This window comes from Pan troglodytes, chromosome 7 (assembly GCF_028858775.2).
Source record: "Pan troglodytes isolate AG18354 chromosome 7, NHGRI_mPanTro3-v2.0_pri, whole genome shotgun sequence".
Classification (NCBI taxonomy): Eukaryota; Metazoa; Chordata; class Mammalia; order Primates; family Hominidae; genus Pan; species Pan troglodytes.
In genome coordinates, this window is record NC_072405.2 from 88,251,757 (window position 1) to 88,267,019 (window position 15,263).

General features: G+C 39.8%; 1 protein-coding gene across 2 annotated transcripts in view; it reads left to right on the top strand.

Moving 5' to 3' along the window:
* The first annotated feature begins 1,000 nt into the window (after positions 1–1,000).
* The window catches only part of STMN2 (stathmin 2), a 55,356-nt gene continuing 41,093 nt past the window's right edge, over positions 1,001–15,263 (top strand). The window contains exon 1 of one of the 2 annotated variants that reach the window (XM_001167275.7): positions 1,001–1,251. In XM_001167275.7, coding sequence (XP_001167275.1) covers positions 1,233–1,251 — 19 coding nt within the window. In that variant the 5' untranslated portion in view covers positions 1,001–1,232. Of the gene's footprint in view, positions 1,252–1,400; positions 1,471–15,263 lie in introns of those variants that run through there. The other variant, XM_009455537.5, reaches the window with a different exon arrangement.

Below are 15,263 nucleotides of genomic sequence, written 5' to 3' on the forward strand. Positions count from 1 at the left end.
ATTTAAGTCAAGTGAAAGAGAACAAATGAATGACTGGCATCCATTAAGTGAGAAGGAGGAACTAATAAATGCCTTGTTTGTAATGAAAGTCATTTTTTGCAACTAGTCTCAAAGATCCTCACATACGACATTGCTCAATCCGAAACTTGAACACAGCCTTCCTGGGCCTACATAAATGTAGTCTCTCTGGATCTCAGAAAAATAATGACCCAGACCACACCTTTCATCTCTTCTAAGTTTTCCATGTAAAGCATTCTCCTTAGAGCCCTGGAAAGGTTACTAAAATTTTGACCCACTTAATCCTACACCTTCAGGGCAACATAGCATTCACCTATGGTTTCCTTAATGCCCAAACCAGCCAGCCAACCTGTTTTCTGCCGTGTTAACAAATGGACAGGACACAGGCGCCAGAGGTTAAACTTTCTTCCTCTTCCCCCATGTCCCCAGGTGGACCATAATTACCATCCCTATTCCCAAGCAACCAGGTAGCCCCTTCCTCTGTGCCAAGGGAAGAAAACACCATGCTTCCCTCTCCTGAGAGACCTTCAAGAGTTTAGAGACGCCTAAGTCCAGCTGTGCTAAAAGATAAAGGACAATAATGCAAGTCTGCTCTGAGCTGCCACCATAGCCAGACATAGGGTAGCCCTGAAAGACTAGAACCAAGGACAGAGCCAAAGGTGAAAGAAAATATGAAAAAGTGAAAACACAGTATTTAAACAGAATTTTCCAACAGCCTGCATAAAGTGAGGACTTCTCAAGCTTCTGAATCCTTTTCCATTGAATTGTGCAATGGCACATGTATGAGCAAAGTCAAGCCTCCTGGCTCCCAGGTAGGCACAGCCCAGTTCTTAGCTCCTAGGAAGCTTCAGGGCTTAAAGCTCCACTCTACTTGGACTGTACTATCAGGCCCCCAAAATGGGGGGAGCCGCCAGGGAAGGACTGATTTCCATTTCAAACTGCATTCTGGTACTTTGTACTCCAGCACCATTGGCCGATCAATATTTAATGCTTGGAGATTCTGACTCTGCGGGAGTCATGTCAGGGGACCTTGGGAGCCAATCTGCTTGAGCTTCTGAGTGATAATTATTCATGGGCTCCTGCCTCTTGCTCTTTCTCTAGCACGGTCCCACTCTGCAGACTCAGTGCCTTATTCAGTCTTCTCTCTCGCTCTCTCCGCTGCTGTAGCCGGACCCTTTGCCTTCGCCACTGCTCAGCGTCTGCACATCCCTACAATGGCTAAAACAGCAATGGGTAAGGCACTGCGCCTCGTTCTCCGTCGGCTCTACCTGGAGCCCACCTCTCACCTCCTCTCTTGAGCTCTAGAAGCATTCAGAGATATTTTATAAAGAAAAAGACTTTAATGGTAACACAGGACCAGAAAGGACAGGGCAGTTCTGGGGGAGGTGGAAGGGCAGAGAAGAGGTCTATGGAAATCTAAAGCGAAGAATTTCTTTTAAAAGGTAGAAGCAGGTAAGTTGCCCTCCTATGGGTAGAGAATTTATTCTGTTTCCATATTTAAAATTAGGACTCAATCGTGAGGGGAGGAAGCTACCTTAACTGTTTGCCTTAAATGGGCTTAAGGGACATTTTGGAAAGTGCTTTATAACGACCTTTTTTTTTTTTTATTTCTTCTTTAGTTTAAGAAGAAAATAGGAAAGGGGAAAAGGGAAGGTGGGAGAAAGGAAAAAGAAAATTGCAAAGTCAAAGCGGTCCCATCCCGCTGTTTGAAAGATGGGTGGAGACGGGGGGAGGGGATGGAGAGAACTGGGCACATTTTACGGTATTGTCTCATCGGAGAAACCGCTAGTCCTGGGGTGCGGTGCAGGGAGGTAAGACGGCGGGGGACAGGGTGGGGGTAGGACCTCCGCTCCTTTGTTTTAGGGCAAGGGAGGGGAAGGAGAGAGGAAGTCGCGGAGGGCGTGGAGGGCGCGGGTGGGCAGCTGCAGGGGCGGGGAAGCGCGCGGCAGGGAGGGGTGGAGGGACAGCGGCTTCGAAGGCGCTGGGGTGGGGTTTCTTTGTGTGCGGACCAGCGGTCCCGGGGGGAGGCACCTGCAGCGCTGGGCGCACAATGCGGACAGCCCCACCCAGTGCGGAACCGCGCAGCCCCGCCCCCCGCCCGGTGCTGCATCTTCATTCGAAAGGGGGTCGGGTGGGGAGCGCAGCGTGACACCCAGGAGCCCAACCCTGCGGGGACAGCGGCGCCACGCCCCGCGCTCCCGGCTCCCGACTCCCCGCCGCGGCTTCCAAGAGAGACCTGACCACTGACCCCGCCCTCCCCACGCTGGCCTCATTGTTCTGCTTTTAAGAGAGATGGGAAAAGTGGGTTAACATTTTTCTTTTCGGAAGCAAATTACATAGAGTGTTTAGACATAGACACAGATAAAGGGTTCTTTGAAGACCTTTGATCGTTTGCGGGAAAAGCTTCTAGAACCTAGACATGTGTATGTATAATAATAGAGATGACATGAAATCGTATATAAAGCAAAAGAGGTCAAAGTCTTAAGTTGAGCCACGCGAAATTTCCGTTTTGTGGGTCAGACAGTGCCAAATATCGGCAATTTCATAAGCTCAGAGAGACAAGACAGTAGAGACACAGGATGACCGGAAAAGATTCTGGATTCAGGGCCTTCATCCGCAATTGGTCTTGTGCCTTGAGTGCCCACGGTTCTGGCGCTCAGTGGCCCCGGGGTGAAAAGGCAGGGTGGGGCCTGGGGTGCTGTGGCAGCTGGAAGCACGTGTCCCCCGGGACTTGGTTGCAGGATGCGGAGACAGGGAAAGCTGCCGAAAGGACTCCATCTGCGCGGCTCCGCCCTGCCCCACCCTCCCCGCGGAGCCGGGGAGACCTCAGGCTCCGAGACTGGCGGGGAAGAGGAATATGGGAGGGGCAGTTGAGCTGTATGCAGTCCTGGAACCTCTTTTTTCAGCCCCGTAGTCCACAACGGCCCGAGCACCCCTTGATGTACGCAGACCCCCGGCGTGGCTCTCAGCCCCAGCACCGAGCCCCTCCCAGCCAAGCGGGTGGCTCTGCAGAAAAGCTGGCTCGAGCCCCGCCCGGCCACACAAAGGCGCGGCCCCACCCAGCCCAGGCGCGAGACCGCAGAGGTGACCCCCTTCCCAGGGATTCAGGGAGGGCTGTCTCTTCTCGCCCACCCACGGTCCGCGGAGCTCGGGGCTTTTTTTCCCCCAGCCCAAGCCCCCCGCCCACCCTCTGTTCTCTATGATTTTCCAGAATGGAGACCCCGCGAGGGGCTTCTCTAAGGGAGACCCTCGCTCCTCCAGCGGGGCGCGGCTCGGCCCCACCCCTCCCAGCTGAGGCCCAGAGCCGCCTACCGCTGGCCGGGTGGGGGCGCACGTGGCGATTGGGTGCGTGGAGCGCAGCCAGCCCTGCAGAGCCCCGCGCCGCGCCCTGCGCTCCCCTCCCCGGAGCTGGGCGCTCGCCCCCGCGGTGCAGCCGGGGAGACCGGTTTCTGCGCAGTGTCCTGAGCTACCCCCGCTTTCCACAATTCGCAGTTCACTCGCACGTCCAGAAAGGTTCTGAGAATGGGTGGTGGGGGCGATCTCGCCTCGCTTTCTGCACCCCTCAGAAAGGTTTCCGCTGCAGGCTAGCGGCTGCAAACTCATCGTCATCATCAGTATTATTATCATTTCAAATCGTTGTTATTATTTAATGATTCAGCAGCCTTGTTTGTTCTCATTTGTTCAAAAGGGACGTGGATTGCTCTTGGTTAAGGATTAACCCTTGTTGCGTTCACTTTGCTTCCTCCTAATTGCTCTCATCCCTTTCCCCCACAAAAAGATAAATTTGTCTCCAGTTGTTCATTTTAAGTTATAAAGCAAATATATCTTTGCTTCCTGCCAGGATTATGTATGTTCATGTGGCTAAGATACATGTGCAAGTGCTTGCTAAGAGCAGGGTTTGTGTGCCAACGATTGCTGGAAAATTCTCTGCAAAGAATTGTTTGTGGCTGCAATGGGTGAGAATACACATATATAATTGAGATGATCTTCAACATAAGGTTATATCTATAAATATATAAATATAGTTTATGCACAAAATTTTAAGTTTTTTCCCCTGAAACTGTTCTTCCAACTGCTGATTCTTGATACAGCCTCAATCCTACACAGATACATGGATCGTGAAATGGTAGCCGCCATCCAAACAAAAATCCCACCCCAAATATGACAAACGCAAGCATCCTTTCTGGCCATAATTTAACTGCATTTGCAAATCATGAAAAAAACACTACTTCTTCAGTACTAAAATAATAGATTTTGAAATTAATTCCAATTTCAAAGATAATTAATTATCAGGGCGAGTGCTTTTTTCCTGATTCATTAAACAATTATGTATTCAGCATGATTGTAAGAGGTGCATATAATATTCCCCATTATCTTTTCTAATGAAGTGGGCATCTTCTGAATGGATATATAAGTAATTAGAAATGAAAAGCTGAGGATTTGGTCAGGATTTCAGGATAAAACTGAAAGAAATGGCAGTAGTTTATCAATTAATCTCATGTATTTAGTTTATACCAGGTGACAATTAATCTCATGTATTTAGTTTATACCAGGTGAGTAAGCTGAGCCTGCAATAAACACTCTCTGACCCAGTGTAACACGTCGCAGGTAGCTAGAATGATAGGATAAATTAATAGACCTGGTGGTGTTTGTCTATGCACGTTAAAATTCTCTGAGAGAAAGTATATTTTAAAATGATAATTAAGATTGGACATTTGTGCTATTAAAATCTACAACTTTAGTCAAAATTCACAATGGTTTTTTTTTTTTACAATAATGTGACTTACAGATTTGTAGTAAATTATTCTATTCTAAAAGAGAAATGAGTGTTTTTATTGTTACAGCTATTACCTCATTAATATTTTTAGCAAACTTTTATTTGTTGCATTGAAAGCAGTTTTAATTACTTTGGGTTTTTATTTTTCAAATTACTAATGGATAGATGGTGGAATAAGCATTTAATCATTTGGCACAATATGACTTCCATCAAATAGCTCATTCTCAGTGATTAAAAAATGCTACAAGAGGCTACAATTTACTCAGATTCAGGAAATGTCCTTTCAGAGTGCCATAAGGCTGATTCATATAATAAAATAGTTTTCGTCCCTATAATTTAAGATCAAATAGTTACTTAGTTCTGTGAATACCTAGCAGTAGCTATCAAACAGAATTTTAAAGTTAAATCTGTACAACTAACAATGAAGTGGAGGATGAATCGATACATATTGAATGGAAGACTTTGTCATTGATAAATTCAGGCCATCTTTAGGAAAATTCCGGATTTATCAATCACCATTATTTTTTACTTCAACTGAGTGTGACTGATCACATGCTCAGGCTACCTTGGTAGCTCATTGCTCACAGGAGGCTGAAAAAAGCTGGCCTCTGAGCAGGAGGAAGCTCAGAGCACAAACCTAGGCCTGGGCGTGGCCACTGGGAGCTGCTGATAGCGAACCCCAGCTCACACCAGTTTCTTTTTTGGTCGTGGGAATAAAAACACGTATTATCCTGTTGTCACAAGATCTGTGACCTTATATGAAAAAATGCTAGAATTTTTTCATTAAAAAAGAAAATACTGAACTAGCCAGTGACCCAGATGTTTTCAGAACCTAGACTGGTTCTGTCCATTGGAAAACCTCGGTGTCTGCATTAACTTTTCACCACACTAGAGGGCAATCATGTTCTCTAAAAAAGCAGATGATTGATGTAAACCTAGTTCCAAATATTAACTGTTTAATAAAATCTTTTCTTTTACCAGGAACATTCGAGTGTTTATTCAATAAGCTGATGCCATGCTTTACCCTAGTGGATGAACAGAGCTTGTACAATTTTCAAGGAGACAGGATGAAATGAGTGGTCATAATCTGAAAGTAGATACACACCCTGGTTAATTATTCCCTGATGGTTTTACTTCTCAGTTTTATTACATTGTTATTATAATACCATTTATGTTACTTCTGAGATTTTGTAGTGGATAAATAGTAGAAAAATGTCAGTAGTAATAGCAAAATTATTTAGCAGCCGAATATTTTAATGCTTAAAAATAAAGGAATAAATTAAAGAAAATCATTGTTTACTTCTTCATCGATTGAAATGTGCCCCCTGTTCAGAGCACATCTGAATATCAGAGTCTCCACCTGCAGAGAATATGCAGCTTAGCGAGTAAAACAGGCAGGTATGTGATACTGAGGAGGTGTACCAAAAACTGACTGCTATTATTTTTCCCATCTTCTAAGTCTGCCTTTCTTTTCCATTTAAAGATACCTTTTTAAATCTAATCCAATGTGATTTCAATCTAATTTTATCAGATTTCTACAATTATTGAGCATCTCTTGTAGTGGTTTTCTGTTTATTAGAAAATCGATGTTAATTTTAATGAAGTAAGAAGAAATATATGAGTATAAACTAATTTTGGGTATCATCAAAAGTGGATTTTTTAAATATGCATTGATAGAATTATTTTTTGATTACATTTTATGTAATTCTAATCCATCTATAAAATATTTAATAGTGTCATATTACTGTGTTCCTCAAACTTTGATGTGCATATGAATTACCTTTGATTTTCATTAAAATGCAAATTCTGATTCAATACATCTGGCTTGAGGCAGACATTCTGTCTTCCGAACAAGCTCCCAGATGATGCTGATTCTGACCACTACACACATCAATTTTAGGGATATTAACTTGTAATATACAGGTATCCCTCCTAGTAAGCTCTGGTATTATGTCTTAACATTTTTAAATCCATGGTAATCTTTACAAAATATTTTACTTCCGAACTCATATGCCTAGGGATTTTATTACTCTGGGAATTATGTGTTCTGCCCCATCACTCTCTCTTAATTGGATTTTTAAAATTATATTCATATTGCAGGACTCAGCAGAAGACCTTCGAGAGAAAGGTAGAAAATAAGAATTTGGCTCTCTGTGTGAGCATGTGTGCATGTGTGCGAGAGAGAGAGACAGTCTGCCTAAGAAGAAATGAATGTGAATGCGGCTTGTGGCACAGTTGACAAGGATGATAAATCAATAATGCAAGCTTACTATTATTTATGAATAGCAATACTGAAGAAATTAAAACAAAAGATTGCTGTCTCAATATATCTTATATTTATTATTTACCAAATTATTCTAAGAGTATTTCTTCCTGAATACCATGTGAGAAAATTCTTAAGAATTTATTGAGTATGACTGTATATTTGAAAAGAGTGTTTTCTTCTGCTTTATCTAAACCAATAAAGGATCTTCATTATTCAATTCTAACTTTCTAAGGAAGTCAACCTACAGATCAGAAAGAGGATCTTCAAGGAATAGCATCAAAGACATAGTCAGGTCTCCCATGCAGTGACTGGCTGATCATGCAGCCATTACCACCTTTCTGGAAATATTATGCTGCAAAAATGATACAATACATGAAATATCTCAAATTAAAAAATATAACATTTCCCAAATAGGGCACTAAAAACATGATCCCAAATAAAACTAGCTTCAGGGTTTGCAGAATATACTGTTACTCAACACAAAGTTGGACTAAGTCTCAAAGTTAGCCATTCAGCTGTTGTTAACAGTTCATTTCAGGGTCTCTCAGAAGCTGGGAAACTTTCCATTTTTGCAATTTCTTGTACATTGAAGGAAAGGAAGACACACTAAGACAGCATTACAAAAGTAATTCATGTGTTAAATGTTTAATTCTGGCAGTCGGGCGGGGCTATCTGTATAACCTCATTTGGAGATGACAAAAATCTAAACTTGAGGGCCTCGAGCCAATAAGTCTTCCTAACTATTTCTTTACTCAACCATTTTCCCGCAATGGTGCTTTCTTTCAACTGTTTTTCTGGTGTATTCATAAATTCCAGATTCTCTATGGGAAGTAACTTTTATTGATTGATTTAACCCTTGTATAGCACATATAACATGCAAGGCATTGTTCTAAGAACTTTCCACATATTAACTGTGTTAATCACTTAATAATCCTAAGAAGTAGGTTCTATTACAGATATGGAAACTGAGGCACAGAAAGTTGAAGTATCTTACTCAAGGTCACACAGTTAGTCAGATCCAGAATTTGGGCCCAGGCCATCTGGCTTCGGAATCCATCTTTCACCGATTGCTGCTAGTCTCATATCTGTTCCATGTTAGAGGTGAGCTCCCATTGCAGAGGTCACACCTGTGATATCACCATTTTATTTAAACAGACCTGAGATGGTCTTCTCCTTTCTGATCACAGACTCACCTTGAAGAGAAAATACTTCCAAATTGATGCCTAGTTTTAATAGCTTACCTGGGGCTTATTCAAATAATTGCCATGATTTAGGCTTTGGGAGAAAGAGAGCTATGAGGCCGTGTGGGTTGTAACGTATGAGACACATGGCGTTCTGCAGGCTCAGCACAGCATCGATTTCTGGTGGGAACACACTCTGATGACCAGTTCCAGAAATAACGTTGACTTAATCTCCTCAGTCCCATCATGGTTAGCACATTTCAAAATGCCTCCTTAACTACTTCCATAGGCCAGAGATATTTAGTTTTAACATTTTGTTGAATAAAATAAATTTACACATTCACATTTAATATAACTATTAGATGTTATTTCAAGATTCTCTTCATATTACCATCAAAGCAGGCAGGCAGGCAGGAGAGAACTGTAGGAAGGTTTTGAATCCCTTGTGAAACATTTTTAATTATCTTTTAATAAAGGAATCAGGCCCTGTCATTTGTCAAGGAGACATTTGCAGTAGTAAAGCTTGTGTTTATAATATCCATTTTTATTAGTCATGATTAAAGATAACATTTGTGTACATTTGTTCTCACAAAACACTTTTATATGAGTGTAAAGGTTAATGCATTTCAGCCATCATTTTGCTGGTCATGTGGAAATACAGCTTCTTTAGGAATTGTACTTAGAGTAGGAGCCACATATTATACTATAAAACCATAACAAAAATATTTTAAGTTTTTTCTCACTTGTTGTTGACCTCCAGAGTAAAATATTTAATACTCTGGAAAGTTATGGGTTTCAAAATTTATTTTATGGCAAGAAATAGATAATTACAGTTCTCATAGAGCACATTTAAAATAATTTATTTTTATAGGGCAAAAATATTGCCTAGGACTGAATGATTTTTTTTTTACAAAGATTGTAAAGCAATGCCTGCAAGAGTGCCCATTTAGCAGTTATTCTTCTGGAATAATTGTATTTTGGATGTTGGAGTTCGTACATTATCCATTAGTACAAGTACCCAATATAACAATAGATCATCAGGATAATAAATCTGTCCATCTTTTAGTTGTATGTCTTTATATCAGGATAAAGAGAATTGAGTGAAATTTATCTAAACCTAGTCCCACAAATACTTTTACAAGAGAGCATGTTAAAGTGTAAATTAAATTTTTATTAGCATTCTACTCTGTCTTTGGAAGTTTTTTTTCCTTATGAAATGCAGCCATAAAGTTTAACTTCCATTAACAAAGCTGCTCACAGTAAACCTATTATAATAATAGTTTCCCAGTTTGGGCTTCCTAGTGAGGAGCAACCTAACTCACACGAAACAACCCCAGCTTATAATATATTGACTGTTACAAAACTGAGACCAGAAAATCCCATCAAGATGGTACTGTTATCATTTCCAGACTCTCAGGGGAAGAACATTAATCATCTCAGGCACTTTTAGGATAGACTTATTGCAGCCTCCCTGGGAACTCTGCTTCAGAACATAATTATTTTTATTAATGCAGAGTTACTTTTTATTTCCAACAAAAATATCTATTGTTATTATTTAAGTCTTACAGCTTTATCTGAGAAATTCCAATTAGCACCCTTCTCATAATAAATATTCAAACACATGAAAAATTACCAAAGTTGTTCTAGTCTTTTGATGACATATTACATGATCCTGCACTCTTGTCACTTTAAAAATTATCTTTTTATTATATTTCTGATGATTTTTTTTCTTATATAGTTTTTAAAAAGGAGCAGGCAAGCATAGAAGACTAAAAAATGTTCAAAAGAAAAATTAAATCGCATGATCTATCTATATGGGACCTTGTCATTTTTAGAAAACATTCACCTGCTTCATCCTTTTGAATCTTCATATAATCCCTCTGAGATGGGCATAGTATACAAGTTGTCTTATTTAAAGATTGGTAAATTTAAGCTCAAATAATTTATTCAGTGGCAAGCCTCAGAGGCAGACTTGGAACACAGGTCTAATATATATTATATATATATTATAACATATAATGTATGTATTACATATAATAAAGTTGTGTATATTATTTACCTATCATAAAATATTTATATGTAATATATAAATGTTATATATCATGTATGTGCCTATTTCATACATATATACACATTCACGCAAAATAAGGTTTAGCACTCCCTCCACTGTCCTGTAATAAAACATGCACAGTGAGAATAGTCATACACGAGGCATATTTGTCTTCAGTTTGAAGTCATTGATAGTCAGTGTCACTAACTAAAGTAAAATAGATTGGAGCACCAACTTTGTTCTGAAGCCTGTGCTAGGTATTATGAGAACAAAAATAAAAATGTTCCTCACCCTTGGTGGATTTAGTCTTTTGCAGAAAAAAAGATCCTGTACATGTCAAAAAGTTCAATAGTAATAATGGTAATTTATAACTATAAATGGAAGTCACCATCTCACAATTTCACCATCTTAACAATTTTATTAAACTGCCCTACAATATTACAAGATAGTACATAGTGATACACTAGTAACATCAACTAGGAAGTACTAAGATCCACCAAAAGGCTGAAAAATTTAAATATTTAATGAGTCCATCAACCAATCTGGCCAGAGAATTCTTTAATTAAAATGCTTCCCAAATTTTACTGAGAATCGGCAGCATTTGAGGAGCTAGCCTCCACCCCCAGGGGTTCTCACTCTATAGGTCTGAAGCAGGTCCCATGGATTTGCATTTCTAACAAGCTCCCAGGTGGTGCTGATAAGGCTGATTCAGAACCACACTTGGAGTAGACCTAAAACAGCAGTGACCTGTAGGGTCCCCAAGCAGCAGGCCAGGACAGCATGTGAGTTACGTCCTCTGTGGAGCTCTGCAACAAGGCGTCAAGAGGTCAGAGGCTAAGTCCCCATCAGCTCTGCCCTTCTCCACCAGTGCTGCTGGTGCTGCATGGAAGGAAGAGCCCAGAAGGGATTCTGAGTTTCAGTCTTTACTGTTGCTGACGCACCTTGGTCAGGTAAACTTTCCTCTTTGTTCCTCTAATTCAGCATCTGTAAAATAGCCATGTGAACTGCCTTGTCCGTATCAGAGGGTCTCAAGGAAAAAAACGTGAAAGTGATTAGTGTCTGTCAAGTAGTATATAAATGCAAGAAGTTGAGTTTTTAAATTGTCATTAGATATAATATAAATACCCATGTGCACGCATTTAGAATGAGTAAAGAGGGAACAAGGAGCGCAATCAAAAACTGAGTCATTTGCTTTTTGAAAAATACTTTCTATGTAATGAAAAGTGAAATAAAATGTTAACTGAGTCCCTCTGACAACAGCATCAGACGTTTTGCAGTTCTTGTGATTAGAACCCACCTGGCCAGCCCTTCTTCCTCCTAAAGAAGAGCCTTCTTCTTCTTCTTAAATGAAGGTTGGCTCAGAAGAAGCAATTAACTCATTCAACGTTTTATTACAGTCAATCCACATCCAACTTTTCCCCAACTCAATCTGCTTTAAGGGAAGGATGGTAAGTGGTGGCCCAAGATGGCAACCATCAAGCTTAGAGAATCTCTGGAAGCAGGGGTGTACCCAGCAAGTAGACACTGAAAATATGAGAGGGCTGATAAGCCAGAGATAAAACTCAGTACTTACTTTGCTTCTGGTCCATGTCTACCCCTTTCTTGGCACCACCTTGACACTCTACCCTCTGAGTCCACCTTCCTGAGATGGTACAAACTCTGCTTAGACAAAGCAGCCCATGTCCAAATGTGTTAAGGCTTAGTTTAAAGCTGCCTTCAAAAGTTAAAACAGAAGTGTAAAGCTCTGTGCAATTAAAAATAATCAGCTTGTCTTGGAACTCAAACGAATGTAAAATCCTATGAAAATTAAAAAGCAGTACCACAAGTTCCCCCCAAAAGCCCTTAGGTCAGTAACTGTTCCTGTTACAGGTAAGAGAGAGCTCTAGTGGATTAGAGGTGGGCGTGGGTATCCAGTGGACATGGTTTTGAACCATGCTCCACTAATCACTATCTGAGAATTCCTAAATTTATTCATCATTTCTATATTATAATTTTCTCAGTTATGAAATGGGAAAACAATACCTAAATCACATGGTTGTTAAGTAAGCAATTGATTGTTGAGCATTTGGTCATCAAAAATATTAATCCCCTTCCCTGATTCCCTAGATAAATGATGAAAATACTAAATAAAAATAATAAAAATTTAAAGTGAACATCTCAATTCTTATACTTTGTTAATTTCTACATGTATTACAAATCTACTAGAAATTACTTGGAATTGAGGAAATGATTACTGCTTAATAATTCTTTGTGGTAGAGGGAGAGTTGGTATCATATTTATGAGACAGCAGCCAATATAGTATATCTCCAAGGAAAAAATCCATTCTACATAATGCCAGAATTTAATAGTTAAGCCTTTTATCTAGGTCACAGCACAATAAGCAAGATGGATGATTAAAATAAAAGTATATTTCTCTTGCATATATTTCTCATTTCATGTTTCCCTATCATATTTTATATCTTACCCTACTTCAAGTACATATATACCTTCAATAAAACTGAGCCTTCTTGCTTACCCAGGAAGTTTCATCATTCAGTAGAAACAAAAGATGACTTTAGAAATATTAAAATACAAAAATCTCACTGAGGTCTTTTGAATGCAGGAAAAAGAATTATATCACACACACACGTACACGCACGCAGGCATACACACACACAGAACCTCTCGTTCTTTCTTAACATCTTATCAATCCATCAGTTTCACTCCCACTCCGTATCACCTGACTGTGCACAATATCTCATTGCCACCTCCCAGTCTTCTCCCTGCCTGGCACCCTCCTGCTCTCCTGCTTCCACTTTAAACACCCTTCCTTCAGCTAGATCTTTTCTTTCAGGGATCCTCCAGTTGCTTTCTTATCTGGATCAATTTAGCCTTCCTCTTCTCCACCCATTAGTGGATAAGCACAACAAAGACACTAGAGTCAAATAATACAAACAGAATATACCTTAGATGAGTATGGTGACGAAAAGGATATGGATACTTAGAGTTTAGCACTATTCTCTCAGCCACTCAGGAAAGCAACGCCTTTACAATCAATAGTGTTTCAGGTACCAATCAATAATCTGTTATTGCTATTTTTGAAATCTATAAGGTATCAGTAAAATGTAATTACTAGAGCAACAAAGATATCTTGTGAAATCAAATTAGTATTCATCTAGCAACTGAGTACAAAGGTTTAAGGGAGGATAACTACCAATACCAAAACATTTTAAGCATTTTGTTTTGCCGCCTAAATATCAAATCATGTAAATGTGTGGTACATAAATTAGGAATTATATTTATGACATAGCTGCAGACATATTAAGAGAAATATGTGCTTATATTTACAAGTATAGTACAGTTCTTTTTCATATTAGATACTGTTGATGATAATCTGCATATAAAAATGCTCAATATTTTTTCACATTTATAAGCCATAAAATACAGCTAATAAAATGCGTTTCTACTTTCTCATAAACATGGAATAGTGACAAACAAGGAGCTTTATATGAAAGCACCATTACAATTTAAACTCTCACAAGGTCATAATATATTGCACTAAGCAGGAGAGTTCAGCTTATTTAAAAAAAAAAAATTCTAATGAGGTTCTGGAATGCAGAGCCAAAGCATAAAGGTGGAAATAAAAGAATTGCATGTCTTCTGAACTGACTTGGTTGATGATTTTTTTTAAAAAGGTTTTGTGTCTTCTGACTTGGTTGATGATTTTTTAAAAAAAGGTTTTGTGGTAGAATAAATAAGGTAAATGAAATTCAGCATTTAGGATGAAAAGTTTTTCTAATTTCAGGAACAACATTGAAGAAATATTGAACTAAGCAGCTTTGAAAGAATCAGATTCCATTTGTTGAAATTTTTCTGAGAATGAATTTTTTTAAGACAGTGTACACAGTTACAGTGTGTATTGGTTATGGATTGTGGCAAGCTATATTACAACTTACCCAAGATAAGAAATAAGGAGGCCGGGCACAGTGGCTCACACCTGTAATCCCAGCACTTTGGGTGGCCGAGGCGGGCAGATCACGAGGTCAGGAGATCGAGACCATCCTGGCTAACACGGTGAAACCCCGTCTCTACTAAAAGTACAAAAAATTAGCCAGGTGTGGTGGCGGGCGCCTGTAGTCCCAGCTCCTCGGGAGGCTGAGGCAGGAGAATGGCGTGAATCCGGGAGGGGGAGTTTGCAGTGAGCCGAGATTGTGCCACTGCACTCCAGCCTGGGCGACAGAGCGAGACTCTGTCTCAAAAAAAAAAAAAAAAAGAAAGAAGGAAGGAAAAAAGTCACTTGAAAAGAATACTGGGCTTTGTGTCCAGCTTGCATAGCTGAAAAGAATAAAAACCTGCCCACTTAAACTCATTGCAAAAAGAAGATGTCACTCCTACAAATAGCAAAGAGTCATGAAATTATTCTATCCAGAAAACTATATATTTCATCCCTTTGGATAAATTTTAGAAGTGAACTATGAATACATACGGTGAGGATAGCCAGCTAAGAAGTCAGGAAGGATTTCTCAAATTTGCTGCTCAGAAAGATCATACTCTCCACAAAACAAATAATAGCAGGCTTTCCAAGTCAATCTTGAATCCAGCTTTTCTTGATCTTTCCTTCTTGTGAACTTTCACTAGTTTACTATCTAACAATGAATTTGACGATAGCCACATACCATCTTATAGCAATATTTGTTATCATATCCCTTGTTATTTATCATTCACCTGCTCTGCTTGAGCCAGCTACAAGTCACATGTCCCACGCACTTTTTCCTATTTGATTTTTACAGCACTTTGAGACATGTCTCATTATTCCTACTTGACAGGAAAGAAGCCATGGAAAGTTGAGTGACTTGCTCCTGATCACAAATGCTGGCCAAGGAAGAGTCGAGTTTCAAATCTAATGCTCTTTCCACTGCACTCTAGATTCCTCATTTTGAACTATTTTTTTTATTTTTTGCACTATAGACTTTTTTCCACATTTTGAACTG